This window comes from Pelecanus crispus, chromosome 2 (assembly GCF_030463565.1).
Source record: "Pelecanus crispus isolate bPelCri1 chromosome 2, bPelCri1.pri, whole genome shotgun sequence".
In the NCBI taxonomy this organism is placed as follows: Eukaryota; Metazoa; Chordata; class Aves; order Pelecaniformes; family Pelecanidae; genus Pelecanus; species Pelecanus crispus.
Window position 1 is genome coordinate 63,212,188 of NC_134644.1, and position 18,491 is coordinate 63,230,678.

Sequence of the window (18,491 nt, forward strand, 5' to 3'; positions counted from 1 at the left end):
CCAGGCCCAGTACAATCTTCACCCCTTATTCCAGACCATTTACATCCTGCTTGGGAACTACACTATCCAATACATCCTCATTAACCACTAGCCCCCTTCCCATCCTTTGATTTATACACAGATATCTTCCCTTAGTGTATGGGTCATCCCTGTGAAATGTCCATAATATGTCCATAACATGTCCATAACATGTCCACCAAGTCCATGACTTGGGTCCTCTCTGTTGTGGTGGTCACTCTGAACAGAAGAGGCATGTTGTGTTGAGTTACTAGACACCAAAATCAGCTCAGGTTAGGTCACTGCTGCACTTGTTCAGCTTTTGCAAGGCTCTTTCTCTGTTGCATTAGGTGATTCCTGCTGTGGTACTTCCTAAAACAGACAACTCAAATTGTGGGTTATTTTCCCCCAGGGTTAAATCTTCTTCAGGTACACACTGGATTTCTCCATCCTCCTGCATTACCTGCCAGGTGTACTGGATCCTTGAGCAAAAGCAATCCCATGAACAGGTTTGCCTTTTCCCAAGGGAGAAGCAAATCGTGCAGTCTTTCCCAGCCAGTTCCCCACATGCATTAGAGGGGCCTTATCTCCTTCTACAATACGCAGGCAGTTTTGTCTGTTCACGGCCAGGTCAGTTACCTGATCCTCTGGTATTAACTAGCCAAGTGGCTTCTGCTAAATTTGCATCCCACTGCTTATATGTCCCACCGCCCAACCCTTTCAGTATGGCCTTTAACAGTCCATTGCATCTTTCAGTCCTTCTGGTGGCTGGTGTGTGATAGGGAATGTGGTACACCCAGTCAGCACCATGTTCCTTGGCCCAGGTGCTAATGAAGTTGTTTTGGAAATGAGTCCCATTGTCTGACTCAATTGTTGCTGGGGTGCCGTGTTGCTACAGAACTTGCTTTCAAGGCTCAGGATGGGGTTTTGGGCAGTGGTTTGTGTTACAAGGTATGTTTCCAACCATCCAGTTGTTAATTCTACCATGGTAAGCAGATGATGTTTGCCTTGGTGGGTTTGTGGCAGTGTGATATAATCAGTCTGTGAGGCCTCCCTTACTGATATGGCAGCCACCGTCCTTTACACCACAGAGGCTTTACTTGTGTGGCTCACTTGATTATGGTGCATGTTTCACATTCATGAATAACCTGTGCAATGGCTTCAGTGGTTAGGTCCACCCCTCCATCTCGAGCCCAAACATACATTGCATCTCTCCCTGGATGTCCTGATGTTATATGGGCCCACCGAGCTATAAATAGTTTGCTCTTACATTCCCAGCATTGGAGTAACCAGGTAGAAATTCGCTCATCTGGCTGATGGGTGGTAATCTTTTTGCCTGTCTTGGAGCTTGGTCATGAATAGGGACTGGATAGTTTTTTCCTCTTTTATGATTTATATCTCTTTCTTCTGTCCTGCTGCAGGATAGGCTGCCTCTTCTGATTCTGCCTCTCTCCCCCTCTCAGGAGGAGCTGCTTCTTTTCTTACTGAGTTAACCACTACTTCCACTGTTTCTTCGTGACTACAGGACAACTATTATAGTTGAGGGTTAGGTCTCTCGTTTAGTCTCAGTACCTGTCTGTGTGACCTCAGAGCAGGAGACCTTCTTGCCCCTTTGAGGGCACTGGACAGTGGCTCAATAGACATGGGCCAGGCCCCAACACAGCTTTAGAAGTTGCTGTGTTACATAGAAAGTGTTGCTGAGCTTGAACCAGACAACAGGAACATGAGACACTAAGGAGTGGTGGACAAGATGTTTGATGAGCGCTGGAAACACAGGCCTTAATTCTTGACGGAATTCTGTCCAAAGTGCAGATGTTAAAGCTCAGGATTAAGGGACTAGACACACTGATGTAGCCACTCAGGATTTCATGTGTCTTGGAAAGCAAACTAGAAGGGGGAAGATAAACAGCCATATTAAAACATCTCTTTGGAAGCAAAACCTGTGGTTCCGTAAAGATTCTGATGTTTATTTTTACATTATTTGCATGTCAGCATTGCAGGTGTGCATGCGAGGGTCTGAAATACAGCACTGAGGATGTATTCAACTTTAGAAGAAAAAGAACCTAAAGTGGATGCAACTTCTCAGCCTTTGAGGAGATGTGAATACTTAAAAGGCTTCTGAAACAGGCAGTAGCTTGAGTGCCTTTCTAAAGGAACTCTTGATTTACTCTGTTTTCTCTGAAGAGAGAATTGCAACCCTCTTTTTTTTGCTTAACAAAGACTGTTGCCCCTGCTGTGCTCTCTGTAGCTGCTCTGATTGTACCACTGCTCACAAGGCCTTTGGAAGCAGACTGGGAAACGTTCGTGTTAGAGGTCAAGATTGGTGGCAGCCTGGTCTGCAGTGATCATGCGTTGGTGGAATTCACAATCTTAAGGGATATGGGCCAGATGAAGTGTAGAGTCAGGACTCTGAATTTTAGGAGAGCAAACTTTCAGTTTAAGGGATTAGTGGATGGCACCGCCTGGGAAACTGCCCTCGGGGATAAAGGAGAACAGAGCTGGCAGCTCTTTAAGAACATTTTTTTTAGAGCGCAAGAGCTCTTGATTCCTATGTGTAAGAAATCAGGCAAGGAAGGCAGGAGACCAGCATGGCTAAGTAAGGACCTCCTGGTCAAACAGAAGTGTAAGAAGGAAATGCACAGGCAGTGGAACCAGGGAGGTGTATTCTGGAAGAATATAAGGATGCTGCCCAGATGTGTAGAGATGTAATCAGGAAAGCTAAGGCATAGCTGGAGTTGAATTTGGCAAGGGTTATGAAGAATAACAAGGGCTACAGGTATGTTGGTGAGAAAAGGAAGACTAAAGAAAATGTACCCTGCCCCTCCCCGATTTAAGACAGGAAAACTGATGACATCTGACATGGACCTATTTTGTCTTTTTAATTTTTAGGGGGACATTAATATCACTGGAAGCAGTCTTTTATCCCCACACAAAGTAGAAGCAGGTCATGTAGATCATGTGAACAAAAAAGCTGTTTTCTGGCAGCAGTCCCTTCAGCTCTCTGAAGGAGGTTTGGTTTGCTGGCAGAAGAGCTTTTCTTTTAGGTCTTGCCAAGCAGAAATGTGTTACCTGCTCCCCATGAAAAGTATTCAGTGGTTGGAGACTGTTAAATGTTAAGTGAGAGAATAGGCTTCTGTAGCAATTCTGTTCCCTGTAACTTGTTCTATGTATTGGCTGTTCCCCTGCATTAGAGATGTGTCTAACAAAATTGCAGCATGTGATACCTCAAATGAAATAACAATACTATGTAATGTGCTTGCTGCTAAACTGTAAATTTATTGCTTGCGTGCACTGAACATATTTTCTACTGATAAAATTTTCCCATTCTAGAGACAGCAAAATACAGCTAGAACATTATTTTTTTGAGAGAACTGTCCTTATGAAGTATTTCTTTTCCTCAAAAACCACGTTATGTCACACAGGTTTGGAAGTACTTAGTGCTTTTACAAAATTTAGCATTCAGACCCATTTTGCTTCAAAGTAATACTCTAATGAATTAACTAGGCTGACTTTTGGGGGAAGTGTGGTTTTTGTTTGTTTGTTTTTCTTAAAGAAGAATTACTGCTGAACGGTGTTGAATTATTCAGTATAATGCCCTTGTATCAAGATAACTGTCCTCACTTAGGATGTTAAATGCAATTAAATTCTCTGAGCTGCTGAGCTATCTTGTGCTTTTGTACAATTTCTCCACTTCAGCATGCTGTCAAGTTGTACTTTTTTTCTCTACTGACTGTTTGCAAGCAAATACCTGTTTATGCATAGAAAGTCCACAGCCACCTGTTATGGCATTTCAGCTGGGAGGTAAAGAGCAATGCTGAGCAGGAAATAAGTGACAAATCTAAGAGTTCATTTGTGATCGGGGTGGTGGCATTTGAGGGTGCAGTGTCACCAGACAATTTGTAAACTCGACACAACCGAGGTTTTCTACACACAGATAGTGCTTTGTGCAGTCAGAATACTCCAGGAAGGAAAACCAGTATTTTGTAACAATAAGAACTCAAAATTTAACCTTCATGGATGTTGTTCAGGGTCCTTTGATTTTGTTATCACTGACTCTGCTTACGTGAAGATGTTGAAGAATGTGTCAAGCCCCCTTTCTCTTGATTGTGAGATACATTTACATTCAGCTTTGTTTTTCTTGAAAGAAGCTGGAGGGGCTATAGAAATCTTGGAACAACGAAGCTCAGTAATCTTGTACAAATGTTGCTATGGCATTCCTTAGACTTCCAGTGATATTGCTTTGAATATAAATGGGATAGGACTTGATCAACAAGGGCACTTACCATTTGTCTAGATGATGTGGGTCTTGCTATTCTTCATTTCCAAGTAGTGCTGAAAACACAACTCACTTTGCAGAAGCATAAAAATATGTTTACTAATAAGTTGTGATGTTCACTATTGGCTACAGTTCTGTAAATGAGATCCCCATTCTTCAAATGGGAGTGAACAAGTTTTCGTCTCATTCATATGAATTACTGATTTCGGAGTTGAGTAGGGACTTGTCCTTTGAGTTTCAGAAGAAGAGGAGTCTTGCAGTGGACATGTCCATGCAAAAGCTCCAGCACCAGCTGCAGTGTGATGTCAGCTCAACTGCCTTCCTTTAAAACCAGGTAGATTGGGAATGATACCAGTCCCCTCCACAGGAGAATGGAGCTGAGCAAAGCTGTCTGCAAAAATAGAGATACACGAGCTTGTTTTGAGGGGCACGTAGGCAAGGCTAAACTGTTTCTAATATTCAGGCTCACTAATTGAAAGTTACCATGGTATAATTGTATTGCACTGTGCTGGTTTAGTGGCTTACTGATCTACAGATTGAAAAAGCATCTTTTTATTTGTGATTCATTTACCATAGGAACTAAGGTGATGGACTAATGTTGTATAATTATAATTACAGGGAAAGTTGCTGTGTTAGAGTTACCTAAGTTCTTTCCAGGGAATAATTAGTGAGAAATGATTATCTTACTGCTTGGCCAGATTAATACAGTTCAGTCCCTTGCCACGTTATGGTATTGAAGGTAGGAGTTTTTTAGCAACATTAGGTAGCTGTTTACAGGAAGGCTTTTTTACTGCTGTTCCTGCTAGAACACCACCTCCTTTATCTGGGTCTGGAAATGATGATTTAAATAGCAATAAAACATTACTGTTGAGGAATTTCATTCTAGGTCTGTGGTTTAGCAGTAATTTTGTTTTTCCTGTTGCTGAATTTGAGGGTTAGGATTTTTCCGTGGGTTCAGTGATTTGGCTGGAGGAGGAACTCTGTTCCTACGGGAACACTACATTTCATTAGACCTAAGTTTAGCAGAACATTGCTGCAGCTTAGCAGTGACCACTCCCACATTGGTTTGCCAGTAAAGCAGTTAATGTCCATGCTCATCCAGATTTTCATCTACATTTTGAAATAGATTAATAATAGTAGGATTAATATGTTTTGTTTAATAGTAGGATTAATTCTTAAAAGGTTAGGGGCTAGCTCATTGCTGCAGAGTTTGATGGAAAGGAGCACTTTTTTTTTTTTTCTCAAATCAGCAGGAGGTTTGCTGGGGACCACAGTGTTAGGGAAGGTGTCTTTGTGGTTTTGTATGCATTTGTTTTGCTGTTGAGACTTAGCTATTCAAGAGAGTTGACTCTAACCAGAGCCCCAGACAAACTGCAAGCTCTGCTGCTGCTCATGCAGGTTTCTGTCTTTTAAGCTGCTCCAGTGCATCATTTTGCTTACTTTAAAGCTAGCAGCACAATATGTCTTTCCTAAAGCAAAGCTTGCTTCTATATTGTGGGGGAAAAAAAAAGCCAATAGCACTTGGAGAGAGTAGAAGACAGTATCAGCTGGTAACACTCACCATAGCAGTATTTCATATAATCTTAGGACAAACAGGCTTGCAAAACAGATCTTGTGAGAAGTCTGACATGTTTTGAAAGTACAGAAGAACCTAGCTACCCATGAGCAAGTACAAAAGCTGCTTTTCATCTGTCAAGGATGATGTTCCCTTTTTGCAGTACCTGGAGAGGTGATGAGTGGTCACAGATGAGTTGATGGTGATGAGATTCCATAGGTGACAGCAAGCCTGGTGCCTAAGTATTGCCAGGAGCAAAACTTTACATCTCGCTAGGGAGTAAAGAGGTGTCCACGCATTTTTCTGTATTTAAGACTGGAATCAGTGCCCTGGGTTTATTCTGAAAGATCAACTTCTTTAGGGCACATAAATGATATTGCTCTCTTAAGAACATTCCCAGTTCCATGTATATAAGGAACACTGAGATTTCTTTTTGTGTGGCTGAGCTGAACTCACATGTCTGGTCTATTGTTAAATGCAATTACTTATTTCCTGAGTTATTCTTTTCTGCTATGAAATGTGCATTTTTGCAGACATCAGAGTTCTTTGACAAGGTCATCGTTCTAATAAGAAACTGTGGAAGGGAGAAACAGTAGGTGTGAGAATCAAGTTTAAAGTAGTCACAGAAGTATTGTGATTTATTTATTTATTTATTTATTACCTCCTCACCTTTGTGGACTTATTTGCAGCATGTCTCAAAAGTATGATTTCAAGTTGTCAGAATATGCGTGTCCATGTAACATAAATTTCTTTGAGTGAGCTTTGCAGGATCTATGCAGGACTTACAATTGGCAAGCCATTTGTTGAATGTAGACAGGGGTTTGATCTTTGGGTGAAAAATACAAACTTGATGCATTTGCAGGGGAATGAAGCGAGATGAAAGCAAGATGTAATGAGTCCCGCCTCCATTTTGTGTCTGATTTCTGGTATTGTGCTGTGGTTCACTTGCTGTGCAATGCTCCAGAAGCTTTCTCTTCTGATAGCCCGTTATTAGGGCTCTGTTGAAGCATGTCGGGGGTCTCATCTTGCCTGTGTTCTGAGGTTTGCTTTTTGTGGAAACAAAGGGAGAGAGGAGGTGGCTAACTGCAGAATTAGTTAGTACCCGAGTTCCCCTTAACCTGGGAATGGTGTTGCAGTCTTCAGTAACATAAATGAAAGTGGAATTCATATCAAAGCTTGCATGAACTCTCTGGGAGCAAAGCCTCTTGCATGTGCTCAGGACTGAGGTAGAGGGTGTCTTTTATACTTTGAATTAAAGATGGTAGTTCATATATTCCTTATTGGCAAATGAGCAGCTCAGGTCTCAGTCACTCATGGATCTCCTTCAGGCTGTTGCAATTTTGGTTTTATTCTGATATAATTGCTCAGGTGTAAGTCTGTGCTTTGTTTTCTGTCCCTGAGTTCAGTGTGGACAGCATTTTCCTTGTGTCTGTCAGCCAGGTGCAGAGGAAAGAGCAGAAGGAAGTTCAGGGCATCCTTCCATTCCCCTGTGTCAGGTTCTGGCAGAGCTGGTGCTCTGTTGTCCAAGTAAACCCCAAAGCCTGAGCTTTTCTGGAGTTACACTTTCTCTGAAAAAACAGACCACTTTCTGGCCTGGTTTCCTAAGGAATTCAGTCATATGTAGTCATGCTCTGTGTGTGTGTGTCTGTAGCTCAAACAGTGGAGATTTCACAAGGAGAGGGTGGTTTCCAGTACCCCAGTTGCAGGCTAAGTATCAGAGTCCCCGTAAGCAGTGTGGGTTACATCTAGAGCCTGGTCCTGAGCCCAGAAGAGTCATTCTCTGTTCCCAGTTCTGCCATGAACTGCTCTGCTGCAGGCAAATTGTGATTCTGTATTATGGTTGCGCTTTCTCATCTAAAAAATAATGAGGATGTTTGCTTCCTTTGCAAATTAATGAATGAAAAGTACTAGATGACACACAGGCGTTATTAGCAATATTTTTTTTTTGCCTGTATCCATTAGTAAAAAATAAAAACCACTAAAATGTTTGCATATAGAAGTCAGTGTCTGAAATAGCAGTCTTGCATGCTTTTTTTGTGTTACCATCCTTTATTTAGAAATTAGTTATTTTATTTTAGCTAGCATTTCGTAACTGCTCTCTGACTTTGAAACCAAAACTATACAGTTATCCATGCTGGTTTTATTTGTTTATTCATTTTTTCAGTGGTATCTGGTCTCTCACTGTCACTGCAGGGATACTTACATGTGTGAGTTTTTGAGTACAGATATTGTGAAGTGATATGGAAAATATGCCACATTTGTCTGGCTCTTTTATAGTGGAAACTGTAAAGGGAAGGCTTTCTTTGCTTTTTTTAACCTGCTACCTACAGTTTGAGCAGAACAGCAAACAGGATTGAGAACGAGAAACAGATACAGCTACTGTGGGCTTCATTTAAACATTTACAAGGCAATCAATCAAATAATAAAGGGATTGTTGTTATATACTTGGGAAATTTTTGGACATCTAAACTGGGTGTCAACTGTTTGTATATGATACATATGGTCCCTATTAAGGTAGTCATCAGAGACCATATTGTCTTTTATTACACAGTATTTTTGTGAGGTTGGACGATGCTACTTTAGCCTCATTTTACAGAGGGACAAATAAGGAACAGAGATGTCTAACTGATGAGCACATGCAGATTGGGTTGGCAGCACCTCTTCTTCATGAGCACCTGCATGAAAAACAGCCACAGTTCCTTGTGATGCTCCAGCGTCATGTGGTACAGCATGGTGGTTCAGAAACCGATTCGTGAAGAGTGCATATTGTGGTGCTGGAGGAGGAGGAATACAGCAGAGTGTAGAAACTTTGTCATCTGTGCGAAGTTAAACTGCCCTTGCTTTTTGGTTATATGACCTGAATTCCCAAATACTTTTGGAATGATTGTAGCTGAAATTACAAATAACACTGATGATTTCAAGGGCTTTTAGTGACTGTCCTTAGGGATTTCATTAGTTTTAAAAATCTGTCTGTAAACAATTGCTGTGGATCTCATAAGGCCTCATGTCCCTCCAGACCCACACTACACACTTAAGCTCTGCTCATAAAATAAAATTAAGCACAAAATATTAAACAAATATGTCCCAAACAACCCTTCACACAAGACAGAAGAAAGAGGAAAAGTGCGAAAATACATCGGAATTACTGTTATCTTCATTAGGTGTAATATCATGGTTTTCTAAAATGAAAGGTACAATATAGTAAAAAGGTACATTTTTAACTAATCCTCTTTCTCCTCCATATACAGTCTCATTCTCTTTCCAAATACCATTTTGTGGTTAAGCTTTCTTCTCAAGGTTTGGGAATTGGAAGTGTCTTTTTTTTGCTCACAGCACTAAAATCTGTTTTAAAAATTACTCTGCTTTCTTTTAGCTTTCTGTGAATAAGAAATGGCCCTTCTTTCCCCCTTGCCATTCTCTCTGTTTTCCATCAAATGTCAGTGTTACTACAATAGCTGCTGGTGTTGGACCAGGGCAGAGAGCAGGCATCAGACTTCCTAAAATAGTACTGAATCCTCAGTCCTGTTTGCACTGTTACATGTTAAGCTTATTTTGAATTGAGATAGTGGGGTTGCTGCTGCAAACCTGGGGACATCTGTTTACCAAGGAACTTGTTAACAAGCAACTTTGCTATGTCTCAGGAGCTTATGCAGAAATGAGCTGCGGTTGTAACTGTGGTCTCTATCAGCTGCTCTATCATCAAAGTTGTAATTCAAGACAACTTTAGAGACGGAGCAGTGATGATTTAAAAGCAGTGAGTCACAGATGACCCTATTTTTACAATAAAGAAACATACAATTTTGAGCCAGAAATGCAAAGTGTCTGATGTGTGTGTCAATTAACATAGCAGCTTAATACCTGTTGTGTCAAACTGGTGAAGGGATTTGCCTCAACTTGGCAGCTTCCAGGAGAATTCATGTTCACCACTAAAACAGCATGTATTTCTTCATTGCTACTCTGAAAGCTAGCTCAGGAAGGATTTCTTTGGAGAAGTTCAGCCTTCTTCATTTTAGTCTTTATCCCTGATGAGTTCATGATTAAGTAATGTATTCTGTCATAATTCCTTGTTCATGCAATAGCATAGTAAATAACGGTTTAGGCAAACTATATTAAAGCCACAGCTCTTGAGCCAGATTATTGCATAGAGCAGAGTGACACTGCAGTGTTGTAATCATCTCTAAGGAGCAAAAACTCCTCTGATCTGGAAGATACAATACATGAATGAATCTTTGCAAGCTGGACATTCACAGAACCTTTCAGCGTTTGGATTGCAGGATGCCAATTCCGTGTGCTGCTCTTGCATCCTGCATTTTCCTGTGCCCTCCACAGTGATTCCCTGTATCTCTGTTTTTCTCTCAGCTGGAGAGGTGGGAATTCGTGAGATGGCTGACAACATCTGAGACCCAGTGCAGACTCTTCAGTGTATTAAGTACATCTTTTTCCACACACCATCACTGATGACGATGGCTACTTAGGAGGTGCGGTGCATATAAGAAGTTGGATACATATGCTTAAGTTTTTGTGGGATTAGGATTTGCCTTTGCTTACTCTTTTGACTTTTGTCTAATTCAAGGGAGTTATGGGACTGGCTCCTATAGACATGGTGCAGTGATGGCTTCAGAGAATACTTCCCCTCTGAACAGCTCTTCCACAAAAATGGGCTGAATTTACAACTAAGTAATCATTAAAATACAGCTCAGGAGTGGTGGAAGGCAAAGCACACTTGCTAATAGAAGCTTCTGGCTTGGTAAAATTCCAGTGCTACTACATTTTTCATCTTTATAACATAGCACCTGGTGTCAGGCTACATTTCCCTCCTTGTTCTACACTTGCTTAATTTAGTAGTTTCTGTTGCTCATTGGAGATGGGTATTAGGTATATAAGCTACTGCTTACATCTACAGTTGTTCTTTATATTTACAATTTCTTGCATATCTTTAGGAAATTAACAACAATTTAGTAATAATTGTGCATTTTAGGGTTTTCAGTTAGGTTTATTCAATCGTTTTTCATTTTCCAGACAGCTGTTGATGTGAAGCCAAGGGTGGAGATCTGTAATTATTTCAAAGGACACCAGACTGTATTTATTATTTTCAACCCAAGTGAGTAAATCTGTCACAATGCCCATTATTTAGTGGCATGAGAGCAAACTATACTTTATAATGTTGTCATTAAACCAGCAAGGGTTTTTCTGCCTTCCCCCCCTTAATTTCTTTCTTTATGTTTTGTAGTATATTATTTTCTTCTGGCTGAATTCTATATTGGAGATGCACAATAGCAGATCTGATCTGATTAGGGAGGTAGAAGCGTGTCTGTGAGAATAATTCTCTTGGCAGAACATACGTGATTAAAGGAATAGTGAGATACAGCCACAAATCTGTTTGGAGAGATGTTGAATGCAAAAAGCTCAGAAATATTCCATTGTATTTGTAGGCTCATAGCTGATTATAAAACTAAAGCTTTCCTTTTAATGTGATGGTGAAACCTCAGGAGATAATCATCTTAAGGTTTGGATCCTTATTTGAAGTTCATCCAGACTGTTACACCCTTAAATTCTATAAAATCTGGCTGCATATCACACAAGAATAGGCTTTTTTTTGTGAGGTTGTTTGGTACATCCTGCCTCCACTTCATCTGGAAATACTGTAAGAGCAGCCTTTCTTATCATATGATATTTATAATTATTATTTCACCATTTCTCTTTCCAGACTGGGTGGAGGTTACAAGGATGATCATTCACTTTGAACTCTTAATGTAATATATGACTACGTATAAAGAAATTTCTTGGTTGAACCATCTGGGGGAAAAAAAAGAGAGTTTTAAAACATCTTTATTAAAATACACCACATAACTTGTAGTATCCTGGACCAGCGCCTCTAGATTCCTGCCCAGGATTGTAGAGTAGCAGAAGGAGTGAGTGTCCCTGGAGTATCTGTTACCTGATTTACATCAAAACTCATTTATGCTAGAGAGAATTTTCCCCATATTTTCTGAATACTTAGTGGACTCAAAATAACAAAAAATAACTGATAATGTATGCACCCTGTTGTACCCTTCCATAACTATATCTCTAATCATGAAGCTGATTTATGTAAAATGGGATAGTGAAAGTGCAATGATTGTTTTGGTTTTTAATTCCTGACCCATCTCATTAAGCAACGGCAAAACATCCGTGACTGCATGTGTGTAGAGTGTTTCTGGGGTGGTCTATCCATGAGTGCTGGAGAGATGGCAAAATTGTCTTACTGGAACTGCCAGTGGGTCTGCTGGCTGCAGCCAGTGAATACCTTCAAATGTTTGTCTTCAGCAACATGATACATGGGGCTCTGCTTTTTGAGAATTGTTTGGGATTTTTTGAAAGAACAATTTTTCTTTGGAAAGTGCTCATTTGTTGAAACTCTTAATGAAACAATCTATTTGTTTTCTTGGTCTCATGAAAATTTGGAGGAGGGAATTGTATCTTTTGTGTGTGTGTGTGTTTGTAAACCAATCATCACTGCAGTTTTTCCGTGCAGGGATGTTGAGGAAGAAAGAACAAGAATTTACCACATTCCTCCCCGGGGATGTGTGTGGGAAACTATAGATGAGATTCAAGCCCCCACTTAGACTAAGCAGTGCCCTGAGTGGTAGGCAACTGGGTACCCTGAGATGGGTGAGATGTAATAAATCCAGCTGTTTGTTTAAATAATTTGAATGGACACTGCATGAAACACTGTCCCATTAAGGCAAATGTGTGCACTAGCATTCCTGATAACAACTGCCTGTTGTCCAGGTTCTTGGTTATAGGTAAATATATATAAATACATTTTCTCACAGGTAAAATAACTCACAAAATAAGTTTTTCCACAGTTTTTACAAAAGCTAACCGCACGATTGTTATTATGTGTTTTAGTGGAAACTAGTACAGGAGAAAAAGTGTTTGTGCTCTGAAAATGAAATATTGTTCTAGAATATTGAAAATTGTCTTTCAAGACAAATGTGTTACAGCTCAGAGATTGCTCCAGAGAGGAATTAAGTATTTTTCATGTTTTCTGAAAGTGAGTATTTTCAGTAATATGCAGTATGACCAAGTAGTTCGTTCCTCAATAAAACTTACAATGATTCTCCTGAGCATATCAGTGGAAAGCATATCTTTAAATGAATTTTGGTGCTCAGACTATGCTTAGTTTTTGTTTTTCAGTACTGGCCTGCTGAACTGAATTGAGACTCACAGATACATTAATTTTTCAGCCCACTGATCACAAAGTTTGTGGCCTTGCTCCCAGTGAATATACCTTTTCTGAGTATTAACTAACTAGGGTCCTTATAGCTATCCTGAAAGAGATGAAAATGTGACTCAGCACAGAGAATAATAACCTTCCCACACCTCCTTATAATCCAAGAGGTGAAGTAGCTTGTGCTACTGTACTGCTCTCCAATTACTTGTTCTGGGAATAAGTAGAAAATGTAATTTCTCCTTTCCTTTCACAAAGTGTGTAATTTTTATGCATTTGTGTTGAAGTACCTCCAGTCAGAGGCCAGTGCATCTTTGTGATAAGTATTTTATTGTACAGAATGAAAAGGTTTCCTACTCTAGCCTTTACCGTTTGAATAAAGAGAGTTACATAAGGCATATGAGAATTAAGCATAGGAGAATCAAATTGGAAATAAATAGCTATTAACCCCTACCTCCCTCTTAAAAAAGCCCAACAACTTGCAAACCAATTGATCAACTACAAAACACCCATGCTGTAGTAATGAGGGTTCAGTGTTCCCTTCTGAGACAGCTGTTACACCGTACCATGCAGAGGATTTTGTTTTTAATGTGAACTTTCTGTTGTGGTACATAAACTCTAAATTACTAAATTACATAAATATTTAAGTGAATTGAGCTTTACTGGCAGACATGTAATTCTCAAATAGTTGAGATTTTTTCTTATCTACATTCTCACAATTGTGTAAAAAACCAGTTATAGTGCAGATAGCTTTTTTTTTTTTTTTTTTTTGAGAAAGAGGGTGTTAGGGGAAAATTGTAGGGAATTCAAACTATTAAGATAACATTTTTCTCCTATTTTGGTTCTTAGGGATTCGGTCTTTCAAATATGATATAACTGCCTAATTATTTTTATCTGGCCTTTTGGTAACATTTAACCAAATTTTTCTAGCTGTGTTGTACTTGAAATGCAAAATCAGTGGGAAATGTTTTTGTTTACACCATCTAACATTTATGAAAAAAATCTACAGAATTCTTGGAAGAACAGGATCTATAGGATTTTACACCCAGGAAAAAAAAAAAAGAAAAAAAGAAAAAGGAAACATTTTATATCATTAAATCTTTCAGTTTAGGGTACTTTTTTATGAAGTCTGCTCAGGTCACCAGAATTTATTGTTGGTTTTGTTATTCTGCACGAACAGATGGGTAAATTGAGGTGGCTGTGACAGTGGGGAGCTGAAGCAGCCATTGATGGGACAAGCTTGTTCACCAGAGCATGGCCCAGAGCAGGGCTGGAGCAGAGCCCGATGCTCTCTGGAGCCCTGCCTGGTGTCTGTGCTAGACAAAGCACTGACCTGGCTGGGCAACTGGATCCTAGCTCTGCCATCTCTGCCTTGTAGCCTGTCTAACCTTGTAGGCATGCCTTTAGATGTATTATTCTTCAGGTCCTCTGGGACTGTCTCTCCCATATTCAGCTAGACATCTTCAGCTTCTAATTTAGTCCAAGGACATAAAGAATAGATGCTACCGGGTCACATGGAAGAATGACACTATTAAAATAACAAACAGCTAATATTTATATTTTATTTTTAGCTTATTTCCTGTTGTTTCCCTGTGGCTGCTGACGTTGTCACAAAAGCTTCCTTTCTAGTTGCTTTGCTTAAAATATACATACATTGTGCATAAATGCATCTGTGTGACAGAGCATCTGGGTATGGACTTGTCAGATCATCCAGTGTATTTTCTTATGAATAAAGCGGCATCAGCTCAAACTCCCTGAGAATGAGAACTGTGAGGAGGTTGCAGAAGGAGGCTTTTTCTTCTTCTGTGAACACAGCCCTGAGAACGTAGGTGCTCTGCAGCTTGTATTCTCAACCTAGGGCTTGTAGCACGGGCGGGCAAGCAGATATTTCCCCTGACAGACAGGCAATAGGCAGTGGACTTCAGTCTTGACCCAAACACTGAATGTCTCTCCTCCACTACTTCACAGCAAAGGATTGAGTCAGCATTAGTCCCCTGTGATACTTAATGTCAGAACAAGTCATTCATTAGGAGTTACCATATTTATAAGTACTGAAAGGGAGGGTAGGACCTTCAGATTATAGTGCAGGATGCTATCCCTTGAGGTGTCATGTTGTTTCTTGCTCTCTCTCCTTCCTATTTTTAATTTCCCTTTGAACTGAGTTTGAGTCACACAGGACTGAAACAAATATTTAAAAATGCAACAGACAATAATTCAGCTTCCTTATTTCTTGGCCTATTCATGTACTGACCAGACACTCTTAGTCTTCTTAATTTCCGATCTCTGTCCCCAAACTCCATTTGCTTCCTGAATTTCTCTGGCTTATGGTAACACCACAAAGCCCATCCGATTACTCATTTAGGCTTATTGTTTCCTTTTTTTTTCCTGAGGGGTAGCCAGTTCTCATAAATATAAGTTATTCCTGGACAGGTAAATTTCATCACTTACTGTGGTGAAATCAAATATGTTACAAGGGGTTCCCAATCTTTCATGAGCATTGCCAACATGTGTAATTAGGATTTTTTTTTTTTTTTTCCCTGTTGGGAATTTGCTGGAGTGAGGAAAAAGATAAAGGTTGTCAAAAGCTAACTTTCTCTGTGTTTATGTTTCCATTATTTTCTTACTGCTTGAGGGTACAACAGAACTGAAATTGTTACACAAGTTGTGGCTTGGTCCCAGCGTCACATCACCATTTTCACCACAATATCATGTCCAATGATAGATGAGGCATGAATTATCCATATTTTGCTCAAAATGTCCTGTTCTTAACACATTTGTCTGTAAGTTTTTTAAAGATACTGTAGATGTCTGTAGTGAGCGGGTTCTAATTCTATTTAAGTGACATTAGGAGGTCCTGGCTGCAGTAACAGCACCGAAAAGACGGGGGTTTTGACCACTGTTCATCCGGGATCTCAGGATTTCACATGAAATCTCTTAAGTTGTATGAGTACATGTGAGTCAGTTCTCCTTCTGGCTCACTGTGTAGTATTTTGTACCCACAGCTTCCATTAAAGGTCCTTCAGCAAAGTATCCACATGATAGACCCGCTCTTATAGATTCTATATATGGCACCGTATGTAGCTTTCTCTGAGTGTAATATGCATATGTGTTCTTTTTAAACTTCTCTCCATTTTCTTCTTCTCCTAGGTATTATGACAACTTTACCCAGTGCACAGAACGTGAAGCGAACAATGCAAGTTGCTTTTGGCCAAACCCCCTCGCAGAGGGCTTTATCACTGGAATTCATAAACAATTCTTTTCAAACTGTACTTCAGAAAAGGTTCACTGGGAAGATCCACCAGATGAAATTCTCATAACTCTGATCTTGATCCCAGTCATGTTGACATGTGCCATGATAACACTGGTAGTATGGTGCAGCAAGAGAAGTGATATCCTGGTGTAAAGTGTTCCTCTGGGCTTTCTTTTCTCCATTTCCTTCTTCCAAAAGCACTAAGAAAGGAGGATTAAGAGAGAAACTCAACATAAAGATTTCAGATCTGCTGAAATGGAACCTGTGAGATACTGAGACAGACAATACTCCCATGAACAAAGAGCTGCCTGCTGCTGCTGCTGCTGAAAGTCACTGCTTCTGAGCTTGGCCATCGGTGTTGCTGGTGCAAAGCTCTCTACTTCCAGCGGGCCTCATCAACACGGAGTTCACAGGCAGCTCCAAGAAACAGGAGAGTCCACAGGCAAGTGGACCCCTTAGCTGCAAAAGGGGTAAAGTTACTGTCCCATGGGTAAAGCTGGTTGGTAAACTAAGTTTTGCAAAACTGTATGTAGGTGTATGTATGCATGTGTAACATTGACTGCGGGGGAGATATCTCTTGAGTTTTTGTGCAGGACACTTGAGGTTTTCACCTGTGAACCTTGTGACTTGGATAGAAGATTACTGGCAAAGGAACTTAACATGGAAGTGGCAGTTTTTCCTGGAAGCTAGTCAAAAACATCATTATTAAGAACTGGAAGTATTGTCCTGGCAAAGAAACAATTTAAGTGTCCAGTAACTATCCCCATGGGGAAATTATCATGCCACGTTATAAAATAGTTTATAAAATGCCTTTAAGCATGGCTACTTGGAATTGTATGGCTTACAAACAAACTCTGGGAAGATATACAGGTCTTATTTTACAGAGCTGGAAAATGTGAGAGGAAATCGGTTGATTATAAATATACTAAGGAGTAATGAACAAACTTTCATATGCCAGACTGTTTATTTTTCCTCTTTTATAATTATTCTTGACGACTTGTGTTCACTGTATACTCCCCACTCTCACTTCAATTTGTCCAAGTGATATCCTACAAATAAATATAAAGGTGTCATGTTGATTGAGGTGCCTTTCAGAATATAATTTTGTACATAAATAATTCTTCGTCCCTTGAAGAGTGTGGGAACTGAAGTATGAACATCAGAGCTTGGAACAGACGTAGGAGGAAAGAGAAAAAAATTCTACTCAGAAATCTTATTCTATAAAGCTATTCCTATGTAACAGTTTAAATAAAGATCATATGCCCCAAATAAAACAACTTCTGTGTTGTGTTGTAAACCTTTCTTTTCTGTCATTTCACAAAATGCCTTTCAGTCGAATGCTCTTCTATTGTAAGTGAGCAATATCTGTTACAAGTGGCTCTTCATTTTTCCATACCTTATGCACACAAATAAAATACAGGTTGAATGGCCAAGTAATGGTGTTTCATATCTCTGCTAGTTAGATTTTCTCCTTTAAGATTCTGACCCAGTGTTTGAGATTTAGGTCTCTGTGTGAGAGAAGCGTTTCAAAGCTTGAATCAAATTAGAAGTGCCCCCTTCACTAGAATTGTTTATATGTAGATAGGATAAAGAAACACCTGTAGCTGTACTGCTTTGTTTTCGCATCCTTTCACAAGGGTTGAAGGCACTGGCTTGTTTTTTCATTACCCTAATGTTACAGTGATTCCTTTTCTAAGGTGTTTCCTGTGTGTTTTTCCAAAGATACTTTTTCATTCTCTAGATGCTAGCAAAAAATTGCTCTTTGGAAAAGAAGAATGACATATGTACTAAGGATTTTGGTGTAGTTTTGTGCTTAACTATTGTTTTCTGCATTAAAATGTTTTGGTCCACCAAAACTAGTGGTGAAGTAAAAAAACCCCAACCCATTCATTTGATCTAAAAGATTGTTTTGTTAAGCATTTTGTATGGCCAAAACCAAATAATTTTATTTTCTGCATGGAATTTCATTTTAATTCTCATTTTACTTTAAATTTCAACAAGCTTCAAAGCAAGTTTCAAAACTTTAGTCTGGAAGCCACATATCAAAAATTTTGACTTTTTCAAAAACATGTTCATTTTAATCTAATTGCCATATTTGGTACAAATTCCTGACCAGTTCTGGCTCATTTGAAACTGTGTTCACCTGATCATCAGGTCATCTGAGAGATATTGGCTGGCTTAAATCAATATAAACCAGATT

At 39.7% G+C, this 18,491-nt stretch overlaps 1 protein-coding gene across 1 annotated transcript in view; it reads left to right on the plus strand.

Moving 5' to 3' along the window:
* The window catches only part of RAMP3 (receptor activity modifying protein 3), a 47,018-nt gene extending 30,574 nt beyond the window's left edge, over nucleotides 1-16,444 (plus strand). Inside the window, exon 4 of the mRNA XM_075705019.1 lies at nucleotides 16,189-16,444. Within this exon, the coding sequence (XP_075561134.1) occupies nucleotides 16,189-16,444 (256 nt within the window). The remainder of the gene's footprint in view (nucleotides 1-16,188) is intronic.
* The last annotated feature ends 2,047 nt before the right edge of the window (nucleotides 16,445-18,491 follow it).